Raw genomic sequence first — 26,116 nt, forward strand, 5'->3', positions numbered from 1 at the left:
TAGGAAAGTTGTTAAATTAATTGTATAAAGAACTTCTTTCGATCATAATGTCATTGAAAATTCCAAATTTATATTTTAATATGCTATAATCAAGACTTTTGCTAAAATACATATAGCTAGCATGCATGTATATATGCATATAAATATATATGTATATATTCACACACATTAGTTATATGTGTATATATATAAATCAAAGAAAGTATCATATGTAAACTCTATATTATGAAACTTAAGAATGCAGTTTATCTCCTTCCAAACATTTATTTTTCAAAATCAAGCAAAAAGCATTTTTTTAAGAAAATCAACTTTATTAAATACGATTTTTAGACAATAAACTGTATTCATTTAAAGTGTGCAATTTGATGAGTTTTGACATATGTATACACTCATGAAACCACCCCCACAATGAAAATGCAAAACATTTCCATCACCTCAAAGATTTTTGTATAAAAATGAACTTTTTTATACAGAGATTTTGCACTAAAAATGAACTTGCAGTTCATGCCTCTTTTCACCCTGGGCCCATACAAACATTGATTTGCTCTCTGTCACTGTAGATTAGGTTGAATTTTCTAATGTAGCAGTTTTGAAATTCATTTGTGTTATATACATATTAGTAGTTCATTCCTTTTTATTGATGAATAGTATTCCATTATATGAATGTGCCATATTTTGTTTATCAATTCACCTGATAATGAGCATTTAGGTGGCTTCCAATTTTGCTATTTAATTAAAGGAATAAAAAACTAGAATCAGTTATTATTATTTAATTGTTGCCACTCTCACCATCGTCATTATTATGTCAAAATGTAGGCAGCTAATTATTCCAAACATGTATGCATAACAAGCCTGAACTTTTGACGAATTTCTAGAATGCCATAATATTCATTATCTATGCTACTAGAGAGTAAACTTCTTTAAAACTAGGACACCTATTATCTGATTCTTTTTTCATAGTTCTTAGCCTGACTTGGGAAGTACTCAATATCCAATGATGTTATTTAATTAGACACACAAAAATATAAACAAACAAACAAACAAAAAGAAGTGGATAGATGTGTGAATGACTGAAACATTCTGTACTTAAGTGCTTTCAACTTGTGTCCTATCAGACTGTACATAGAAGGAGACTACTCTGCAACAAATATTAAAATCACTAATATTCATTTTTAAAAGTTTATGTTTATTTTCATCTCCCTCATATATACATGTTTACACAAACACACAACATATGCAATTATTCACTTATTTATGTAATATTATATGGTTACTGAGCATGGAAAGTTTCCTCTAGTTGAGAGCCTCTCCTAGGGTTAGGCTTGACTCTCACACCTGCACCTGTGTCTCTAATGTTCTGAAATATTCTCTTGAGATATACACAATTTTCCCCCTTGAGAAAAGCACAATGCTTCTTTAAATGTTTAATTCAATAGTACAGATATCAAAGGATTTAGAGGTTAAGGTCTGTACATGTACATATATTGTATAATAGTGATGCTTTGTGACCAACATCCTGAACGCCTGGAACAGATTGCATTCAGCTTATTGCTTTGCTGTCAGAAACCAAGGTATTAAAGGACATACAAAAATGGGAGTAAAGGGGTGCCTGGGTGACCCGATCGGTTGAGGTATGACTCTTGATTTCAGCTCAGGGCATGATCTTGGGTCATGAGATTGAGCCGCCATCCCCCACCTTGGCCTCTGCACTCAGCATGGAGTCTGCTTGAGATTCTCTCTTTCCCTCCCCTTCTGTCCTTTCCCCTGCTCACACACTCTCTCTAAAAAAATAAATAAAATCTTTTTAAAAAGTGGGACTAGAGACAGGATTTTTTTTAAATTTTATAGGCAGTAAATAAAGAGGAGAGAGTCTTTAGATATATAACAATTGATTATTATATTCCCAGAAACAAAGGTTTGATTCCATTCACACATTTGAAGGCAGAACTGTTGTGAAGGATTGGGTTTTCCTGGAAAAATGTTTATTTTCCCATTTTTCAGACCGCAACTCAGTGTAACTTACCATCATGATTATGAATATCTGTGGTATCTTCCTAACCAAATAGGAATCACTGGTCCTGTTCAGGTATGAGTCAGCCCCCTCACAAGATGAAATGGCAGAGCTAAAGAAGACTTCTCAGTCCTGGTCAGAATACTCTTGCTTTTTGCCTGCCCTCCCCTTGTTCTCAGAATAAGAACCTAATTTCCTTGCTTCATTCCTAGAGAGATTTATTTGTGACTGTATTTCTTCCATTCTAGATAGAAATACCTATTTGGAGGAATCCACCATCACATTGAGAGAAAAACTTGGTTTTTGTTTTAAGTTAAGGACAGTCTAGTGAGGAAATGAATTTATTATCTACAGGTTTGGGGAATGAAAATAGACAACAGATGACATAAAAATGTACTTTATAAGTGGTGATATTCTGGTGTTGATGTTAGTACTTCAGAATAACCTGCTCATGCATAGCATAATGAGAGTCCATTTTCCCTGTAGAAACATTAAATTGTAAGGTACGAAAAGAATTTTAAATTTGTTTCAGAGAAGTAATTTAAATTGTGGGTAACACTTTTTTACTTGGTATAAACCTGGTGAATCTTTAAGAGTTTTGCAAATGTGTAAGTGTAACGTGTAACAATAAAGCTAGTTTTATCAATTGACACTAGAGTTATAAAAAGGAAACACAAGGGGCATAAATATGATATTTATCTCATATTTAGGAAATACGTTCTTAAATACAGAGCACAAACGATGTCTGAAACACATTTCTTATTTTCAGTTTATGGGTCTCTATGCTTTCCCTAATTTCTCTCCTTGTTTCTACTGCATGGATACATAAAATTAAGAGTTAACTCTTCAACTGTATTGAGGTGAATAAATAAGTAGTGATACTATTTTTCAACAACTTGTGTGAGAATTTGGCATATACTGGTCAAATAAGTGAAATAAGTTAGTCAGAGAAAGACAAATACCGTATGGTTTCACCCATATGTAGAATTGAAGAAACAAAACTGATGAACATGGGGAAACAAAAGAGAGAGAGGCAAACCATGAAACAGACTCTAAACTGTAGAGAACAAACTGAGAGTTGTCGGAGGGGAGGTGGGCAGTGGATGGGCTGGATGGGTGATGGGTTTTAAGGAGGACACTTGTGATGAGCACTGGGTGTTATATGTAAATGATGAACCACTAAATTGTACTCCTGAAACTAATATTATTCTTTATGTTAACTAATGGGAATTTAAAAACCTTGATACTAATATATATATATGTATATATATTTCAAGGTTCTCTTATTTCTACAATAATCAATTGAGGTAAAACATATATATAAATTTTATATATATTATATGTTTATGCTTTAAACATAAAAACAGTTTATATATTTTATATATATAGTGTGTGTATACATGTTTATATATACATATATGTAAATGTACATATATAAAAATCATTACAGCTTTTGTTACTTTTAATAATATCTGTAAAAGTAATCTGAAAAACATAATGCTGTACAAAAAGTAGAATTTATACACCTGTTAGATAAAAACTTGATGGCAGTTTTGATGATCAAGGAAATGCCTTCTTACATTATAAAAACATATTTTTTCTTTTATCCATAATGCAAATTACAGGGCTTCTGTTAGCCTAGCAAATATTAGATTAAGTTCACATCAATGATAGAAGCTAGGAAATTAAGGATTAGCTAATAAGCTGATGAATGATTTGAGTGAATTCCCAAATTTTAAAACTTCTATTGTGTAACAAATGGAGGAAAATAATTTCAGTGTTTTCTATTATTTTGGTTGTGAAGCATCCTTGTCAAGCCTGGAGTTGCAATAATTTGGTATAAATTGGTTCAAATTAAAGAGCTCTACTTCATATTTTTTAATGTAATGTTTCTCGAAAAGTCGCTTTGACTCAACATGCAATAAAAACATAAGTAAATATATATTACACAATAAAAAAGGTATATATATTCTTTATTTTTTGATGGAGAATTTTATTTTTTAATTTTTTAAAAGATTTGTTTATTTGAGAGACTGACAGAGCATAGAGTGTTGGGGGGGTAGAGAGAGAGAGGAAGAAAGAATCTCAAGCAGACACCCCACTGAGCATGGAGCCGGACACTGGGCTCGATCTCATGACTCTGAGATCATGACCTGAGCCAAAACCAAAAGCCAGATGCCTAACCAATTGAATTACCCAGGTGCCCCAATGGAGAATTTTAGAAATTTATGTTTTTTGGTGACTGATAAAGCAGGCATCATAGTTTTGTTTCTTCTTGTGTTTCCTCTTATGCTTTCCAAGAAATAATATTTAGACTACAGAGAAATAACTCTTAAAGTATGAATTTGATTCATTCACTCATTTATCTCTTGCTTCATTCAAAAACATTTATTAACATCTAAAATGTTCCCAGTGTCTTGCTAGACACTTCAGATATGAAAATAAATACAGTCTGAACAAATAATAAGAGTGTTATTACATTGAAGATGATTCAAGTATATAAATAAATTTTCAGAATACATGCTATTAAAACAACACAAGAAATTGATTCCATCAATAGTTCTATTCCTTACCTGTAAGCCTGCCACCTCTCTAATTACATAATATTAAGAGGATTTAGAGGATGGCACTCTATATTCTCCAAAAGAGAGTTGAATCAACCTAAAGAAATTGGTGATTGAAGCTAGATTTGGTGGGAGGAGGGGGACAGAAATAGGATAAAGAAATGGAAAATCACAAAGCTAAAAATACGAGTGTAATGCGAATAAACAGCAACAGAATGGATCATGCTTCTGGTCTTAGACAATTTGCCTTTTCCTCTTTGAAAATTTTCCTGATCTCCTCCAAGGTTTTGTTAAATTGCGGTTTCTATCTATGCTTATGTGACACCAAGATTTCATAATTATGTGAAAACAGGTCTTTGAAGAGCACTCTTAATAACATACTCATTCAAGGTTGTTTTGCTATTTCTAAAATAAGTTGTGTTTTGTAGTATCTAATCTCTCATCCTTCAGTGTGAATACATAAAGATAAAGAGGGATGCAGGTAGAAGACAAATGGAATAAGGAACAACTTGATATCTCTGATTCATCCACTATCCTAAACAATGTTAACTATCTTCTTATGATGACTGGAAGTTTATTCTCAGAAGAAACTAACAAGTCCTCTGAAAGCTTATATGTCAGGTGTGACAAAGGCCAAGGATGAGGTATCATAAAATATGTGAGGGTTTAATCCGATATTCATATTTAAGTGTGAGACTTGCAGTGTCCTTCTACTCAACTCCAAGAACCCTGGCAGCCAAGTAAATTTTCACTCCCGGAAGTATATTGGTGGATCCTTTTGGAAAAATTGAAAGTCCCTGAGAAAAGACCTATAAACAATGACAACTAAGGATGTCAACAGAGAAGCAAAGAGGTCCTACAGAGGATTCAAAGTAAATATTATCCATTGCTGAGACTCAGTCATCACCTGGAGTTTCAAATCAGCTTTCTAAAGACTATTATGGATAAATTAAGTCAAAGATTATCAGACAGTTGAAATACACTTCCAAAATTAATGATAAAAATAAACTATAAAAATAAATTATTAAAATTTCAAAGTTATAGAAATAATATACAAAAATAGAATAAATATATGTATATATAATTTTCGTACATTCATACTATTCAGAGAAAAATAAGATGCTGGAAATTTGTAATATTACACAACAACAACAACAACAAAATGCCAAGATATTTGGGATATATAACTCTTTCAGAACACTTTCAGAAAGTGGATTAAATAGATTTAGCCTAAAAAATTTTCAATTACAAAAAAAAAGAATAATTTCAGAAGAACCAATATCTGACTAAAAAAATATGTAGAAAAATAACAAGAAAAATATTGGGAATAAATAATTAGAAGTTAAGTAAATTTTCAGAGTCAAAGGTGTTAGATTTCCACTGTCAGAAATCCCATAAATGACTTTACAATTATACATGCACAAGCACACATACCCTTCTATCATTGCCATTAAATTTTGAAACACAAATTTTTAATGTTAGTTCAGGGTCAAAAACAACACAAATGAAAAAATGCCAGTGGTAAATAATTCATGTACAAAGGATCAGAAACTGGAATGGAATAGTCCTCTTAATATCTCACTAGAAGCTAGGAGATCAATACAATAATGCTTTTATTAATCTAGAATTTTAAATCCAGCCAAATGATTAATAGACTAAACCATATTCAGACACTGCTACTCTCAAAAAAGTGTTTTCCATGCTGTCCTGGAAACATAGAATGAAAAAAATCAGATCTGCAAATAGATATACAAAAAGTAGGTGAATAGAGAAGAAAATAATAGTCATCAGATCATGTGACTTAGCAAGAGATAACACCTATATTATAATATAAATTAAACATGAAATAATAATTTTAACAAAAACAATTTCAAGGGAAATAGGAAGAAAAAGCAGGCTAGACAAATTATTTAGAAATACAAAGGTCAACACTAGTAGAGACCTAATAAGTAATTGTGACCAACTCTGGGTAGGTGGACTTCAACAGTTGGAAAGATGGAGCTGGATATTTTTTATTTTCATTATTATCCTTAAGAGAACATTTAAAGGGAGATGTACATAGTAATTAACATTTAAACAAGATATTCTAACAAAAATATCATTAGAAATATCAAAAATGATTAGAAAAAAATAGCAGATATAATTATCCTTCATTATAAATTTAGGAGTAATTTAATCTATTTCTTTCTGTTTCTATAATGTAGACACAATATGTCTTAGAACCCGGTAATTAGTGAGTGCTAAATATGTATTGTTGAATGAATCAATAAATTAATGAATTAAACAACACTTACTGGATTCGGACTATGTTTAAAGATTTTCTCATGTTTGAAATATTTGTTGTTTGATATTAAAATGCATACTTGACAAAGAGAAAAAGGGAGAATGGGAGAGAAAATATGGCTAAAATTTCTCTTCTTTTTTAAAGATTTTTTCCCTAATACTGGAGGATCAGAAAACAAAAAACGAGAAACACACAAACATCTATAAGCTGTTTAATGATTATAATAGCCTGATCATGCTAATGCTGAACCAAACAGACCTGACCCCAGTCTCATTTATTCTTAATGGGATCCCAGGACTGGAGAACATGCACACGTGGATTTCCTTCCCGTTCTGCTCCATGTATGCTGTGGCTGTGATAGGGAATTGTGGGCTCCTCTGTCTCATCTACCGTGAAGACTCCTTGCACAGGTCCATGTACTACTTCTTGGCCATGCTTTCCCTAACTGACCTTGTCATGTGCACCACTACAATCCCTAAAGCTCTCTGCATCTTCTGGCTCCATCTTAAGGAAATCAGCTTTAATGAATGCCTGGTCCAGATGTTCTTCATCTATACCTCAACAGGGATGGAGTCTGGGGTGCTCATGCTTATGGCCCTAGACCGCTATGTGGCCATCTGCTACCCGCTGCGCTACTCTACTATCCTCACCAATCCTGTCATTGCAAAGGTTGGGCTTGCTACTTTTCTGAGAGTGGTGCTGCTCGTCACTCCCTTGACTTTCATCATCAAGAGACTACCCTACTGTAGAGGGAATATACTATACCACACCTACTGTGACCACATGTCTGTAGCCAAATTATCCTGTGGAAATATCAAGGCCAATGTCATCTACGGTCTGATGGTTGCCCTCCTGATTGGGGGCTTTGACATCCTGTGCATCACAGTCTCCTACACCATGATCCTGCGGGGCAGTGGTCAGCCTCTCTTCAGCAGATGCTCGACAGAAAGCCTTCAGCACCTGCACTGCCCACATCTGTGCCATTGTTTTCTCCTACAGTCCAGCCTTCTTCTGCTTCTTTTCCCACCGTTTTGGGGGTCACAATATCCCTCCATCTTGCCACATCATTGTGGCCAATATTTATCTGCTCTTGCCTCCCACTATGAACCCTATTGTCTATGGGGCGAAAACCAAGCAGATACGTGACTGTGTCATAAAGATCCTTTTGTGTTCTAAGGACCTCAAATCCCATAGCACATGAAAGGGATATTTGTAAGAGAAGGGAAGAGAAGTGAAGGAGAAAAGGAGCAAAGGGGAAGAAAAAGGAAGGGAAGAGAAGGGAAGGGAATATACAGGAGGAAATAGAAGGAAAGAGGTACTTCTGTTGGCTGTTTAGTCAGAGTCTAATAGTGCCTTCCTGAGAGTACCCATTTTGTCCTTGAAAAGGGAGGGTGTTGAGTGGTGCATTCTCACTAAATGTCTTCAGAATCCCAGTATCACTGACATCCCCACAACCTTTCCTGTGAGTATTTCATCTCCTCTGTGAAAGACTGGTCTCATCATTAACCAGGTTTCCACAAACAAAAGCATAATGGGACAATTGAGGGACATGAAATCAGATTTGATGGATGCCTGATGGAAGGCAATCATCTACAACCAGATGTTGGCTTGTCTTATTTCCAAATAGTGATTGGAATTTCCCATTTGAACAATAATGTTACTTATATCTGTTATATTTTAAATTAATTGTTATATTTTTGTCATCATTACCAAAATTCCTCTACTTTCTCAGTGTTGTCTTCCTGATGGAGAAGCTATGAAATGTCCATGAGGTGATTGGCTTGATGAGGTTTCAGCCTCTAAATTTCTAATTTGGAAATAAGTCAGACATCACATCACATCTCTCCTAGCTTGTCCCAAACAAAACTGCTTCCCTACAGACTGGTGGGATATGCAGTTCCTTTTCAAGATGGACTTCAAAGCACATAGTCTGGAAAGGTAGAAAATTCTGTTAACTAAATTAAGAAAGATAATAGTATGCATTATTTTATAAGCACAAGAATAGGGAAGAATAAAAATTACTTATTTTGTCTTCTTTCTTTTTGAGAATGAAATTCATGAAATAAAATCTACTTTGTTTTCAATTTTTGAGGCTCTGACAAATTAATAATTAGAAGATAGTCCAAAAAGTAGTAATTTTACATTAATTTCATGGAAATAATGCCAAATAAATATGGAGTAAAATCAATTATTTACTGTAATTCCTCCCTATCCAAATAACATGAATACACATTTCTTTCCCTGATTCAATTTATGTGTACTCATTAACTTTTATGTCAAGTTTCCTCTACTGCTCCCATTATAAAATCCTGCAAAACATCCACCCCAGCCCTCAAAATATTACTTTCCATGCATCATCTTTTTACTTCTCATAGCAAGACTTCTATAAAAAAATTGCCAACATTCACTTTCTCTTCTCCAAACAAAACCACTCCCCCTGTATTTTGTCTTTCCTACCCATCACCTGAAATTAGTTTTGGTAATTCCACCATTGCCTTCCAGGTTAAATTGGATAGATCATTTTCTAATCTCATCTAACTTTACCTCTCAGAAATATTGTACCTGTATAAACAAGAATAGCTTAATTTGTTTACATCCATGGGAAAACTTTTTTTTTCAGTTCTTCAATTCATGCAATTACCCCTCTCCTCTTCCCCATATAAAAGACCCTTGCCTTCACTCTACAAGCAGGGACGCTATTTGAGTTTCTACCTGAATCTGTGCTCCGTGAATTGCAATTCTTTGATCCCAAATAACTATTTGTTTGCCTCTCAAAAATACATATATATTGAATTTAATTCATTTATTCCTGCTGTCTTGAAATCCATTTTTTTTTATTTCAGAAGCACAAAAAATTTCATGTTTTTCTCCACTTTTGCAGAACACTCTTTACAACCTCTAGTATTATGGGGTGACATTGGATATCTTTGTTGCTCTTTTTTTTTTTTTCATATGAAGAGAGTGTTTATTTTATTACCACAGGGAACAAATGAAATGTTCCACTACAAGAAATGTCTTCCAGATGACTGAGTTAACTGAATTTGATAAATACCCTATTCTTTTTTTTTTTTTAAAGATTTTATTTATTTATTCGACAGAGACAGAGACAGCCAGCGAGAGAGGGAACACAAGCAGGGGGAGTGGGAGAGGAAGAAGCAGGCTCATAGCAGAGGAGCCTGATGTGGGGCTCGATACCACAACGCCGGGATCACGCCCTGAGCCGAAGGCAGACGCCCAACCGCTGTGCCACCCAGGCGCCCCTAAATACCCTATTCTTATTTGCCAATATGAAAATGACTCATCAGTAGCACTTGATGTTAGTAGGATGGAGTCTCTGTTGAATATGATACAAGCTAGGGTGTTTCATATGTACCTTTTATTAAGCCAGAAAGTTTTCTTTTTTACTGTTTTTATTATAAATTCATATAGGACCATATAAAATCATTTTCTATAATTTCTACAAATATTAATATAATAATATGATCTTTGTTTCTTTTTTCTTATGGTAAGGTATATACTTTTGCTTATGTGATACTTATGTATCACTGAGCTGAACAGTTCTTGTTTATTATTTAGTTTTAATACACTGTTATTGGGTAACTAATCTCTTATTTACAATTTTTCTAAATAAATTCATGAAGAAACTATGTCTATAATTTTGTTTCTTTATATTACCTCTATACCACATGCTCTTGAAATTAACATTATAAGCGCTTTGTAAAATGAATTGTGGATCTTCACCTATTTTACCATTTTATGGTATATTTTGCATAATTAAATAATCTGGGGCATTTGGGTGGCTCAGTCTGTTAAAGTGTCCAACTCTTGATTTCAGCCCAGGACATGATCCCTGATCTCAGGGTCATGAGAGGTCATGAGATCAAGTCCCTCGGGATTCTCTCTCTCCCTCTCCCTCTGCCCCTTCCCATTCCCACTCTCTTAAAAAAAAAAATCTGTCACTTGAAATTAGCTCTTCTGCTGTAAACAGAAACAATATGGGCCTATTGTTTTTGACAGCATATTTGCTTGTTTGGGGAATGTAGTGGATTGGAAGGGTTTGAATATGATATTAATTTCTTTAATTTTGCCCTGTTTAATTTTTTAGTTCTCTTTGTTTTCAAATATGTTAGCATGTAGTGTTTAAAATGTACAAAGTATTTGAATTGAGAGCACGCTACTTAGGTCTTGTGCTTTTAGGGGGTCCAAATTTGGTTTACTTGCATCTCATTTATAATTTACTTTCCCTTAATCAGATTTATAAGAAATGTATCCAACTCAATACTATTTTTAGAATCAGTTTTTTTCATTAATCTTCTTTATTTTTCATAGTTTTTTTCCTGTTCTGATTGCATTAATTTCTGTCCTTGTCCTAATTATTTTTTTTTTGTGGCTTAATTCACTTACTCTTTATCTGTACTTCTGTATCAAATGTCTACTTTGTTATTGTTAATATGTCCTTTACTTTTTGATAGAGGTTAGAAATCTAAAAAAGAAAACTTACTTGGTTATAGGTTTTCATATGTCATCCACATTTTATCATGAAGTTCCTTAAGTTTAATTTGTTTTTATGAAATTTCCTTTTTTCCCTACCAGATATTCAGTAACATGTATTTTAGATTCTGGCCAAACTCTGTTGTTAAGTTCTAGTTTTCTTCTGTTGTAGTCAGATAACATATTTTATTGATGTAAATTTTGAGGGGATTGAGACATTTTTTTGGAACCCAATATAGATTTGTGTGCACAGATCTTGTGGTCTCATTAACAGAAGTGTGTTTTTTCTTTGCTTGTTGTAGGGTTCTGTATCTCTTCTTTGTTCTTACTTATTAATCACATTATTTATGGCTTTTTTATTCACGTGTGTCAGATTTAAGGTCCAGTGTCAGTAAAGGGGTTTCTCAAGTTACTATATCATCAAGGTTAAAAAAATTTTTATTTATATGCTTCTTTATTGATTTTTCTCTCTACCCAGAGTGCTCCTGAGAGCAAGAACATTGTTCTTCTTGCTCAGTGTAGTAACTACAGGCGTGGTTCACGTGCATGTGCATACACACACAACATTCAAAACATATTTGTTGAAGAAATAAATAAATAAATGCATTGGTGAAATTATCAAAAGGGACTTTAGGAAAAGGAGTTTTAGTGAAAATTTTGAAGAACAATAGTATTTAAAGAGTGGACATTAGAATAAAAGACCATCCAAGGTTCTTGAAAGGAATAAATGGAGATGTGAAAATAATTATTGGTGTATAATGTCTCTGAATACAAAGGAAGTTAGTGTTTTCTGATGAAGGACTGAATCAGTTATAGTTTGCCACAGTAAAATTGTATAACAAGCAACCACAAAACTTCAGAGGCACACAATAAATAATTATTTTTGTTCATGGGCCTAGGAATCACCCAGGGAGTTGTGTTAATTTAAGTCAGAATTGTCTTGCTGATCCTAGCTGGGCTTGTTCATGTATCCAGCAGTCAGCTGGCTGGTTGACTTGAGGCTGACTGGAGGGCAGACTCATTCGAGAATACTCACGTCTACTACATAGGCCACACATCCTTTCAAGCTGGAAAGCCCAAGCTTGTTCACAGGGTGTCACTGGTCAGGAGGTGGGAAGTACATGTATTTTTGCAAGCCTATAATTGTATCAAGTTTGGTACTGCTCCATTGACCAAAGCAAGTCATAGATCCAAGGCCAGGATATTACACAGAGGTCTGTACAAATTTATAGATCTAAGAGTGTGGCTATAGACAGAACATTCACTGGGGTCTCTACAAAGATTTCATTAGTAAGGGGGTTTAATGACAAGAAGCCATATTACAGTAGAATTAACAATAAGTAGGAAGAGAAGAAAAGTAAACCACAACACCTATGAAAATCTTATCTATGAAGCAAATAGAGTATTAGAGTAGTTTCTTCTTAAAATGATTGAGAATTAAACGTGTTTAAATGTCTGAGGGAGGAAGCACTAGAAATTGAAATACAGACCATAAAGGCCAAAAAATAATAATAATAAAATAAGTATCTGAGACCAAGAGCACAACTGGGGGCAATAGTGGGAGGAGAAGAGATCTTTTCCACCCCAGCAGGCAGTCTGGTGAAAAGGGGTAGGAATGGAACTGTGCTTATGACTTTGATTGTAAGAAGCAGGCAAAATTTACAGAAAATATTATCTTCCTTCTTCTTTCTCTCTTCTCACCTTTTGATATATTTGTAGACCCTTCTCTAAAATGGGGCATTCTTCTCAAGAACTTATATATTTATTAGTTTTTTAAAAAATTGAACTCTTAGCTTGAGAAGGCATGTTGTGGACACCCTACGCCATTAAAACATGCATATGTGTTGATATGGAATATTATAAAATTGTGTTTTTCTGATGTGCATATGTTTGTGTGAGGTGTGTTGGAGGATAAGACTGAGTTGACTTAACTCTTCCTGAAGACTGCTTCTAGGGTACAGCCTGGCAGAGAGCTAAGCGTATAGTCTTCTCTCCCTTGATGTAGTGGTATGCAGACTATGTAAGCCAAGAACAACACAATGCAAGAACTCCAAGTCTCTATTGTCTGGTGGTCCATCAGTCCCTTAGTATTATTTGATATCTAGGGCTCACCAACCCAGTTATTTTCAGAGTGCTTTGTCTTACTCAAAATTGGACAAGTCCTAGAGACACAAATTGAGAGAAAAATCTGTCTGCATTTTCTGTCTATACAAAACTTTAAAATTATAGGGAGAGACTGTTGGATCCTGCACCAAAATAAAAAGCTTTTGCACATCAAAGGAAACCATCAACAAAACAAAGAGCCAACTTACTGAATAGGGGAAGATATTTGCAAATGATGTGTCTGATGATAGATTAATATCCAAAATACATAAAGAACCTACACAACTCAACACCAAAAACACAAATAATTCTATTAAAAAATAGGCAGAGGACCTGAACAGACATTTTTCCCAAAGAAGACATACGGATTGATAACAGACACATGAAAGATGCTCAACAACACTTATCATCAGGAAAATGCAAATTAAAATCACAATAAGGTATCACTTTATACCTATCATATTGGCTAAAATAAAAACAAGAAGTAGCAAGTGTTGGTGAGGATGTAAAGAAAAAGAAGCCCTCATGTCTTGTTGCTGAGAATGCAAATTGGTTCAGCCACTGCGGAAAACAGAATGGAGTTTCCTTAAATTAAAAATAGAATGACCATATGATTCAGTAATTCCACCACTTGGATTTACCAAAAGAAAACAAAAACACTAATTCTAAAAGATATATGCACCCCTATATTTATTGCAGTATTATTTGCAATAGCCAAATTATGGAAGCAACCCAAGTGTCCATTGATAGATGAATGGATAAAGAAGATGTGGTATTCCTTGTATATATGGAATATTATAGAATCTTCCTCAGCCACATAAAAGCCTGAAATCTTGCCCTGTGCAATAACGTGGATGGATCTAGAGGGTATAGCATTAAGTGAAATGAGTCAGTTAGAGTAAGACAAACACCATATTATTTCATCATATGCATAATTTAAGAAACAAAACAAATGAACAGAAAAAAACAAGGGACAAACAAACAAAACCAGACTCTTAAATACAGAGAATAAACTGGCAGTTGCCAGAGGGGAGGTAGCCGGGGTGGGGGTGGGTGGTGCATGAAATAGATAAAGGGGATCAAGAGGACACTTATCTGGGTGAGCACTGAGAAATGTACAGAATTGTTGAATCATTATATTGTACATCTGCAACTAATATAACACTGTACATTAATTATACTTGAATCAAAAAATAAAATTATTCAAACACAGAAAAAAATAGGGAGATTTTATATTCTGCTTTTCCTTAAAAACAAAATACTTCCAAAAGACTTTCTTTAAAGAGAAAGCTATCCTAAAATGTAGACATTTAAATACATTTATGCTGTATTTAATAAAAGCTTAGGTCCATGAAGGCCAAGTTAGGATGTTAGTTAAATGATGTGATTTCAATACTTTTCCGTAATTACAGTGTTGGATTTGACTGACTTCAGACTGATGGGATTTATGGCTCTAGGGAACTGGCTTTCTCTCCACAAAGCAGGCCCTTGAGTTTCTCTGCACTGATCATAAAATCCTCACCTCCATCTGCAATACATGTTCACCATCTCTGGTTCCCCTGAAGTCCACTACTTAAGACATGCCAAGCATGGCCCCCCCACAGTGAGGACAAAGTTGGGGACGGAGCCAGTCTTTTCATCTTCTGCAGTGATTTGGGGATGCTTTCTATAGAAGAAAAGGACCCGTCTGTGGTAAGTATAACTGAATAATAATCTGCAGTGACTCTATAGAAATCATGAGCTGCACTCGGGCCAAATTAACTTAAATCCTGGAAAATTCTACCAAACTTGATGGGACAAAATGCCCTAATATGTAGAAAAAAATTAAAAAAGTATATATATATATACACAAACACATAGTAAAATATGTTAGTACTGATATTCTTTAGAACCATATCCACTGTTTTGTCAATTTTCTTTTATTAGATGCTTCATATCTTTACAATTCTTCTAGAAGATTTTCAAAGGCCAAGCTTTAGTTGGCTGTATCAAAGTCATCCCTCTCCTCTGGGTTTCTATACATACTCATACTCAAGCTTTTCTTAGCTTTCTGACTCCTAATCATCAGTCTCATGGAATCAGGCTTTGATGGCTACCGTCCTGACTGAGGAAAGAACCATCCAGGACCACATTTAAACTGACCCCATAAATATTAATTCTCCTTGTATTTTGCAAGGATTTTAATAGAATTTAATTCTTAACCCAAATTCAGGAGCTAGAAATGAATTATCTTATTTTTTGGATTAGAACAGAGGATCCTACAGCTTAATATAATTTTTTAAGTTCATAGGCCACGTGGAGCTGCATTTTCACTCAAAATAGTTGAATGTTTGCTGAACAATAAGAACAAGACATTCAGGTGTGGGTTTCAATGGGAAACCCTGTAATTGAAAGGACACGCAATTTCTCTTACATGTCTGGCAAAATATATTAATTTTTAGTACAAATCAGTGAATAAAAAAACATAATCCACTGTAAGAATACATTATACTGTATGTTAACTAACTGGAATTAAACTAAAAACTAAAAAAAAAAATAACAAAACCCAAAGTCAACACAAATGGAAAAAAAATACATTATACAGTTGTCTTCCAAGTACTTTTTCATGTTTTAAAAGGTTTGTCTTAAAATTTCTGGTATTTCAATCTAGATGATTATATTTTGAACTCTATTTTTTTTCCCTTACGAACACATGATTAGCGATTTAATCTCCCATATATTGATGAATGCAAACTGAGATAGTGAGCACCTCTGTCTTGATTAAATAAGTAATCTTTGAATTTTGTTACCTAATACTTGCCATCTTACAAGTTCCTTTTAAAATATCTGTTGTTTATTTTTTTAAATATATAGATAAAATCAAATACTCTGACCTATCTGACCTATACTGACTTTACTTTAATTTTTAAAAACATTAGTAGTATTTATGTTTTAGAGCAACTAGATTCAAAACAAAATTGGGCAGAAGGCAGTAGGTCAAAAAATTTTTTAAAATTATCATATGATCGAGCAATTCCACTTCTGGGTGTATAGCTAAACAAATAGAAAATTGGGTCTCACGGACATATTTATACATCCATGTATATAGCAGCATTGTTCACAATAGCTTAAATATAGAAGCAACCCAAAGGAACATTGACCAGCAAATATATAGCAAAATGTGTGTGCGTTTATGTGTGTGTGTGCGTGTGCGGGCAGAATGGAATATTACTCAACCTTAAAAAGGCAGGAGATTCTGCAATTTGCTGCAACATGGATGGAGCTTGAGGACATTATGCTGAATTAAATAAACCAGTCACAGAAAGACAAAAACTATAGGATTCCACTTATATGAGATATTTAGTAGTCAAAAATTGTAAAGACAGAAAGGGTGGTGGCCAGGGGATGAGGGGAGGAGAGAATAGAGAGTTATTATTTAATAGTTATAGAATTTCAGTATTACAAGATCAAAAGATTTATGGGGATGGATAATGGTGATGGCTGAGCAACAACAGGAATGTATTTAATGTCACCAAAATGTGCACTTAAAAATGGTTAGGATAATAAATTTTATGTTATTTGGGTTTCATCACAATAAAAAAAAATGAGCAGAAGGTACAGAGATAGCCTATATACTTCCTGCCCCCATACATGTATTTTTAAAATAATATTTTTAATGTTGTGAATTATTCCTAGTATATTTCTAATGCTAAATTATATTTGGTCGTGTGTATCTATTTGTATATGCTGCATAATTATATTTGCAAATATTTGAAATTTATAATCAAAATTGTCCTAAAACATTTCTTTTTGAAATGCATTTCCCAGTTTGAAATTGTCTTAGTTTAGCTGTTGGAAAGTTTTTCTCTTTTTATAATTCCTTGAATAACTACATAACAATAATTATATCTTCTAAGGAGTAAATTTTGTTTAAGAGTTAATATTAAATCCTCTGCAAAATTCTTCTGGTATTATACATTTCCAACTTCCGCCTCAATTTATCTGTTTAGTCAACTGTAGTTTTATACTCCTTAAAATATTGTACATTTTCAGCAGTGCCTGGGAGACTCAGTTGGTTAAGCATCTGCCTTTGGCTCAGGTCATGATTTCAGGGTCCTGGGATCAAGCCCCACGTGGTGATCCTTGCTCAGTGAGGAACCGGCTTGTCCCTCTGCCCTTCCCCTGGCTCCTGCTCTCCCTCTCTCTCAAATAAATAAAACCTTAAAAAATATATTGTACAGTTCCTAATGTTCAATTTTGATTCATAAAGTAACTCACTATATCCTTTAATATTTTAAAATAATTTTTCCAAATGCTATGTCTCAACTTTTTGTTTTCCTTTGAATAAGTTCTTAGGGTGTGTCTATTTTTTTAATGAAGCATAGTTAACATGCAGTGTTACATTAGTTTCAGATGTACAATACAGTCATTTGAAAAGTATGTATGTTTTGCTTGCTCACCACAAGTGTAGCTACCATCTGTCACCATATAATGCTACAATACCACTGAATATATTCCCTGTGCTGTGCTTCTCATCCCTCTGATTTATTTGAATATTCTATAACTGGAAGCTTGTATCTCCCAGTCCCCTTTACCCATTTTCCCATTCCCTTATCCCCAAGATTGTGCCTATTTTATGATTCTTTTAATAATATCTTTCATTTTAAAAAAATTCTTATTTTTTTTGATTCCACTACTATGCTCTTTTTACTGTCTCCTTTGTTTAATCTGAAGTTAGTTACTATAATGCCTTGTATTAATTGATTAACCTACTATGTTTTTGTAATATGTTCATTTAAAATTACAGATTTGTTAAATGTTTATTAAATTTACAAATTTATTAACCATACTCCCAAAGTTTTAAGTTTCTCATTATTTTTCTATTCTTTCCTTTTTGCAATTTCCAATATTATATTATATTTGAAACATTTATTGCTTCATACTATTACTGAATCTTTCCAAATATATGCACTTCTTTTGTCTCTTTTTTGGTCTGTATGATATTAATTGTTTTGTTAATTCTCATTTATGATCTAGAACAAGACTGATATTATGTGTTCAAAGTGACCTATAATCTCCTATTTTTTTGTATGTAGGTTTATACTTAAGCCCTTTGATACACAATTGTTAATACTGCTATCAGATTTATATCATTACCAATTTTTGTTTACATATTTGTTTTAAGAAATATATTTTAAAATTTCTAAACCTAACTTTAAATTTGTAATTTTCTACTTGAATTTCTTTCAAGCTAAGGTTAAGTGTTTATGTTCAGGTGAGTCATACAATTGTCTGAAGCAACATGTAGAATGTTCTTTTTTTTTCTTTTTAATAATAATTTTTTATTATATTATGTTAGTCACCATACACTACATCCCTAATTTTTGATGTAAAGTTCCATGATTCATTACTTGCATATAACACCCAGTGCACCATGCAATACGTGCCCTTCTTAATACCCATCACTGGCTATCCCAATCCCCAGCCCCCTCCCCTCTAAAGCCCTCTGTTCATTTCCCAGAGTCCATAGTCTATAATGGTTCATTCCCCCTTCTGTTTACCCCCCTTCTTCTTCCCTTTCTTCTCCTACCAATCTTCCTACTTCTTATGTTATATGATAATTGTCTTTCTCTGCTTATTACACTTAGCATTATCTCCTCCAGTCCTGTCCATGTTGCTGCAAATGTTGAGAAATCGTTCTTTTTGATGGCTGAGTAATATTCCATTGTATATATGGGCCACATCTTCTTAATCCAGTCATCTGTTGAAGGGCATCTTGGCTCCTTCCACAATTTAGCTATTGTGGACAATGTAGCTATTGTGGACAATGCTGCTATGAACATTGGGGTGCATATGGTGCTTCTCTTCACTACGTCTGTATCTTTGGGGTAAATACCCAGTAGTACAATTGCTGGATCATAGGGTAGCTCAATTTTTACCTTTTTAAGGGACCTCCACACTGTTTTCCACAGTGGCTGTACCGACTTGCATTTCCACCAACAGTGTAAGAGGGATCCCCTTTCTCCACATCCTCGCCAACATTTGTTGTTTCCTGTCCTACCAATTTTTGCCATTTTCAGTGGCATAAGGTGGTATCTCAATGTGGTTTTGATTTGAATTCCCCTGATGGCTAATGATTTTGAACATTTTTTCATGTGTCTGTTAGCCATTTGTATGTTCTTTGGAAAAGTGTCTGTTCATATCTTCTGCCCATTTTTTTTTAAAGATTGTATTTATTTATGTGACAGAGAGACAGCCAGCGTGAGAGGGAACACAGCAGGGGAGTGGGAGAGGAAGAAGCAGGCTCCCAGTGAAGGAGCCCAATGTGGGACTCAATCCCAGAACTCCAGGATCACGCCCTGAGCCTAAGGCAGACGGTTAACGACTGCGCTACCCAGGCGCCCCCTTCTGCCCATTTTTTTATTTGATTATTTGTTTCCCGTGTATTGAGTTTGAGAAGTTCTTTGTAGATCTTGGGTACCAGTCTTTTACCTGTAGTATCATTTGCAAATATCTTCTCCCATTCCATGGGCTGCCTCTTAGTTTTTTTTGACTGTTTCCTTGGCTGTGCAGAAGCTTTTTATCTTGATGAAGTCCCACAAGTTCATTTTTTCTTTTGTTTCTCTTGCCTTTGGAGATGTGTCATGAAAAAAGTTGCTGTGGCCGATGTCAAAGAGGTTGCAGCCTCTGTTCTCCTCCAGGATTTTGATGGATTCCTGTTTCACATCAAGGTCTTTCATCCATTTGGAGTTTATCTTTGTGTATGGTGTGACAGAGTGGTCAAGTTTCATTCTTTTGCATATTCTGCCATGGCTCCTATTTCACTAGAAATGTGCAATAAATGTAAGTGGCAGAATCAGAAGAATAAAGATGAAGAACCCTCCTTTTCAGAACCATGAACATGGTAACTTCTTTTCAAATACTGTTTGAGAGTCTGCTAAGAATAGTAACTTTGAATATTTTTTTTTTCTCCTAGTGAAGGATGTTGCAGGATCTCACACATTCCAACATCTCTAAGTTCCAAGTCTCTGAGTTCATTCTGATGGGATTCCCAGGCATTCACGCCTGGCAGCACTGGCTCTCCCTGCCCCTGGCTCTGCTCTACCTCCTAGCTCTCACTGCCAACATCCTTATCCTGGTGACCATCAAACAAGAGGCCACACTGCGCCAACCTATGTACTATTTCCTGGGGATCCTGGCTGTGGTAGACATGGGACTGGCCACCACCATCATGCCCAAGATTTTGGCCATCTTATGGTTCAGTGCTAAGGCCATCAGTCTCCCTGAGTGCTTTGCTCAGATGTATGTCATACATTGCTTTGTGGCCATGGAGTCAGGCATCTTCGTCTGCATGGCTATAGACAGATATGTAGCCATTTGCAGACCTCTACACTACCCATCAGTAGTTACTGAATCTTTTGTGGTCAAAGCAACTATGCTCATGGCACTCAGAAACAGCCTGGCTACCATCCCAGTGCCTGTGTTGGCTGCACAGAGGCACTACTGCTCACAGAACCAAATTGAGCACTGCCTGTGTTCTAATCTCGGAGTCACTCTTTTATCCTGTGATGACAGGACAATCAACAGCATCTACCAGCTACTTCTGGCCTGGACACTGATGGGAAGTGACCTGGGTTTGATTTTCTTATCATATGTTTTGATACTTCACTCAGTGCTGAAGCTGAACTCAGCAGAAGCTGCGTCCAAAGCCCTAAGTACCTGCACTTCTCACCTCATCCTAATTTTGTTCTTTTACACTATCATTGTTGTCATTTCCATCACCCATAGTGCAGCCATGACGGTTCCCCTCATCCCAGTTCTACTCAATGTACTACACAATGTCATTCCTCCTGCCCTCAACCCCATGGTGTATGCACTCAAGAACAAGGAGCTCAGGCAGGGCTTGTATAAGGTTCTGAAGCTGGACAACAAGGGTAACTAACACTGAGAATGGGTTCACTTAGATAATTCTCCCACGTATTTTTTCCCCCCTCATATTCACCAATCATCACACATAGCTGAAGAAGTAAGGAACTTCACTGGCGACTTTTCAGTTACTATAAGGATTCTGTGGTGAGAGTCTTTAGTATAAGGAAGTCTTTAGTATAAGAGTCTTTAGTATAAGTTAGTATAAGGAATCTGTGGTGAGAATCTGTGGTGAGAGTAACTTTTCAGTTAGTATAAGGAATCTGTGGTGAAAATGAAACTTCAAAAATAGGGGTGAAATTAATATTTGAAACCTTGGAACTCAGGAAAGATCTTCATCAGAGCATAGTGATGTTGATTGTCTCAGGCAATCTATGGGGGTGGGAGGGGAATATGCATCTCATTTTCTTACTTAGTTGTCCTGGCTCGAACTTCTAGATATCTAGATATCTCCCAATCTCTTCTTATTAATTGAAGCATTTAGTCCACACACATTAATTTGCTTATTGATAACATACGACTTACTGCTGCCATTTGTCTTTTTGTTCTTTAATGTGTCTTATATTTTTTTTTAATGGGCAAAGGATTTGAATAGACGTTTTCTAAAGAAGATGTGCAATAATCATCAACCACATGAAAAGATGCCCAACATCATTAATCATTAGACAAATTTAATTCAAAACCACAAGATAGCACTCTAATCCTTAAATTGGCTTTAATTTGTTATTGTTGTTATTGTTGTTGTTGTTATGGAGGTATAATTAACTTAGTGTTATATTAGACTCAGGTGTACAGTATAATGATTCAGCAATTCTATACATTATTATAGACTTACCCCTTCCCCATTCACCTCCCCTCTGGCAGCAACCGATTTGTTCTCTGTACTTAAGAGTCTAATTTTTTTTGGTCTCCATTTTCTTTGTTCATTTGTTTTGTTGTTTTTAATTCCACATATAAGTGAAATAATATGGTATCTGTCATTCTCTGTCTGAGAATGTCATTCTCTGCCTCTCTCTTAGCATTACATCCTCTAGGTTCATCCATGTTGTTGCAAATGGAAAAATCTTATTCTCTTTTATGGCAAGTAATATTTCATTATATATATACACTACATGTTCCTTATTCATCCATCTACTGATGGACACTTGGGTTGCTTCCATATCCTGACTATTGTAAATAATACTGCAAAAAAAATATAGGGGTGCATATATGTTTTTGAATTTATGTTTTCATTTTTGTTGAATAAATGCCCATTAGTGGAATTAAAAATTATATGATAATTATATTTTTAATTTTCTGAGGAACCTCCATACTGTTTTCCACAGAGACTACATCAATTTGCATTCCCACCAGAAAAGTTTTCTTTTTCTCTTGTACTTCAAAAACTATAAAACACACCTTAGACCAGTTAGAATGGCAAAAGTTAACAAGACAGGAAACAACAAATGTTGGTGAGGATGTGGAGAAAGGGGAACCTTCTTACACTGTTGGTGGGAACGCAAGCTGGTACAGCCACTCTGGAAAACAGTATGGAGAATCCTCAATAAGTTAAAAACAGAGCTGTACTATACATTGGCTAATTGAATTTAAATTAAAAAAAACTATAAAACACCGATGAAATAAATTGAAGATGACACAAATAAATGAAAAGTTATTCTATACTTATAGATTGAAAGGACCAATATCGTTAAAATGTCCTTACTACCCAAAGCGATCTATGGATTCAATCCAATGTCATCAAAATACAAACATTTTTTGCAGAACTAGAACAAATAATCCTAAAATTTGTAAAAACCACAAAAGACTTTAAATAACAAAGCAGTCTTGAGGAAGAAGAACAAAGCTAGGGGTATCATAATTCCAGATTTTAGGATATACAACAAAGCTGTAGTAATCAAAACAATATGGCACTGGCACAAAAATAGATACATAGATCAATGAAACAGAATAGAGAACCCAGAATGTAACCCTCACTTATATGGTCAACTAATCTATGACAGAGGAGGCAAGAATATTCAAAGGGGAAAAGACCATCTCTTCAACAAATGGTGCTAGGAAAACTGCCCAGCTGCATGTAAAAGAATAAAACTGGATCACTTTCTTACACCCTCCACACAATAAACTCAAAATGGATTAAAGACCTAGCTATGAGACCTGAAACCATAAAACTTCTAGAAGAAATCTTAGGCAGTAATTTCTTTGATATTGGCCTTAGCAACTTTTTTCTAGATATGTCACCCCAAGCAAATGAACCAAAAGTAAACTAATAAACTATTGCAACTACACCAAAATAAAAGTCTTTTGCAGAGTAAAGGAAACCATCAACAAAATCAAAAGGCAACCTACTGAATGGGAAAAGATATTTCCAAATGATACATCCAATAAGGGATGAGTATGCAAAATATGTAAAGAACTTACACAGCTCAACACCAAAACAATGAATAATCTGATCAAAAATGGCTTTAATTCTTTTTAACTAGCCAGTGTTGGAGATTTTGTGGAAATATTGGAATACTCACACATTGCTGGTGGGAACATAAAATCATACAGGAGATGTGAAAACAGTTTGAAAATCACTCAACAAATTGAACACAACTACCAAATGACTCAGCAGTTCAACTTCTTATTATATACACATCTTCTGACAACTTGTATATGAATGTTCATAATAGCATTATTAGCCAAAAATGGAAAGAACACAAATGTTCACCAGCTGCCCAATGAATGAACAGGCTGAGGCATATTCATCAAGGCATTATTATTCATCCATAAAATAGGATGAAATACTGATATGTGCTATTACAGAGATGAACTTTGAAAACATCATGCTGCATGAAAAACGTCAAACACAAAAGTTACATGTTATCAATACATTTTTTTTTAGGTTTTATTTGTTTGTTTTTAATTAAGTTGTCTCCAGGACCAACATGGGACTTGAAATCACAACCCTGAGATCAAGAGCTGTATGTTTTAACTGACTGAGACAGCCGGGTGCCCCAAAAGTTATGTATTTTATTATTACAGTTATTGGATGTCCAAAGTAGGTAAGTCCATTGAATCAGAGAGCATATTAGTTGTTCCCAGGGGCAGGAGAAACAGGGGAATGGGGAATGACTGATTGATGGTTATGGAGTTTCCTTTTGAAATAATGGAAATGTTTTGGAGTGATTAAGTGCTGATGTCTGCACAGCACTGAGAATGCACAAAAAGCCACCTAATTGCACAATTTCAAATGGCTTAATTGGTTAATTTTATGGTATATGAATTTCACCCCTTAAAAAAAAAGATTAAGTGGAGAAAGAGCTAAAAATGTTCTCTACATATGTATTTGTTTTATCATTTCCAGCAAAATAAAGAAACATATATGTCTAAGAAGAGGAAATGGTTTAAAAATTGTGTAAATATATAGTATGTAATGGTACATAATCATAATATTTTATGTGTGCTTCTTACATAATGTAAATAAAAAATGGCAGAAATTGTGTTTTATTTATTTATTTATTTTTTTAATGTTTTTTATTATATTATGTTAGTCACCATACAGTACATCCCTGGTTTCTGATATAAAGTTCGATGATTCATTAGTTGCATATAACACCCAGTGCACCATGAAATTGTGTTTTAATATGATATTATCCAAACTTTTTTCAGAAACATATATAGCAAAAGTATATTAAATGTATTAGAAGTTACCTCTACATTATAGAATTCGAGTTCTATTTGTCTATCCCAAACTCATTTTTATTTTTCCAAACAATAATAATATTCAGCCATGATTCAAAATCAATTATGTTTCATTATTATTGCTATTATCACCATCATCATTAGTGTCTCAAATTATTATTACTTATTAGAGCATCAAAATATTCTTGTCCTAATAGGGAGGCATAGTAAGCCTGAACCTGAATTTCTACAATGCCATAATATTCATCATCGACACCACTTGAAAGTGAAAATAAGGGGCATCTGAGTGGCTCAGTCAGTTAAGCATCTGCCTTTAGCTCAGGTCATGATCCCAGGGGTCCTGGGATTGACCCCACATCAGGCTCCTTGCTCAGCAGAGACCCTGCTTCTCCCTCTCCCTCTGTCTGCTGCTCCTCCTGCTTGTTCTCAATCTCTCTCTCTGTCAAGTAAATAAATAAATAAATAAATAAATAAATAAATAAATAAAACTTTAAAAAATAAAAAAAATAAAAAAGAAAGTGAAAACAAACAACTAAAGAACAAATAAATGTGTGTGACAGTGACTGAAATTCTGTGAAGAATTTTAAGTGCTTTCTGCTTTTGTCCTAAAAGTCTTCATACTAAAAGAGATTAAACTCTCAATAAATACTAAATTCAATAATTTTCATTAAAATTATTGTCTGGGTCATCCTCGCCCCCATACATAAATCTTCACACACAAGTACCAATAAAGGTACATGCATATTGAATTATTTTCTTATTTGTGCATCATTTCATAAGTAGCAAGAATATAAAGCTTCTCTTTTTCTCCCCCAGTAGAGGTTAGCTTGCTCCTATACCAGTGTCTGTGTTTCTAAAGTGCTGTAATATCCCCTTGGGATGTATAACACACATTTTTATTTAAAGATTCAGTTCAGTAGTACAGACCTTAAGAGATTAAGAGGTTGAGGGTTGTGCATGTACATATAGAATCAGGACGTTTTTGACCTGAATACCTGGACCAGATTTCATTCAGCTCACTGTCTGCTATCCAGAAACTAAGGTATTAAAGGACATAAATATGAAGACATTAAT

General features: G+C 34.4%; 2 protein-coding genes across 2 annotated transcripts; both read left to right on the forward strand.

Moving 5' to 3' along the window:
* The first annotated feature begins 7,093 nt into the window (after positions 1 to 7,093).
* LOC105240626 (olfactory receptor 52N4-like) lies at positions 7,094 to 8,060 on the forward strand. Its single transcript, XM_034667616.1, is given in 2 exon segments — positions 7,094 to 7,768; positions 7,770 to 8,060. Coding segments are annotated over 2 exon segments (966 nt in total).
* A 12,354-nt stretch (positions 8,061 to 20,414) lies between these two features.
* On the forward strand, positions 20,415 to 21,374 carry LOC117803344 (putative olfactory receptor 56B2). The gene has a single exon (XM_034666107.1). The coding sequence runs from the start codon at positions 20,415 to 20,417 to the stop codon at positions 21,372 to 21,374; it is 960 nt and encodes a 319-aa protein (XP_034521998.1).
* The last annotated feature ends 4,742 nt before the right edge of the window (positions 21,375 to 26,116 follow it).

Source organism: Ailuropoda melanoleuca, chromosome 8 (genome assembly GCF_002007445.2).
Source record: "Ailuropoda melanoleuca isolate Jingjing chromosome 8, ASM200744v2, whole genome shotgun sequence".
Taxonomy (NCBI): Eukaryota; Metazoa; Chordata; class Mammalia; order Carnivora; family Ursidae; genus Ailuropoda; species Ailuropoda melanoleuca.

Bases quoted from the DNA above. Each gene is read 5' to 3' on its own strand.
- LOC117803344 (XM_034666107.1), top strand. From the start codon at position 20,415: ATGTTGCAGGATCTCACACATTCCAACATCTCTAAGTTCCAAGTCTCT.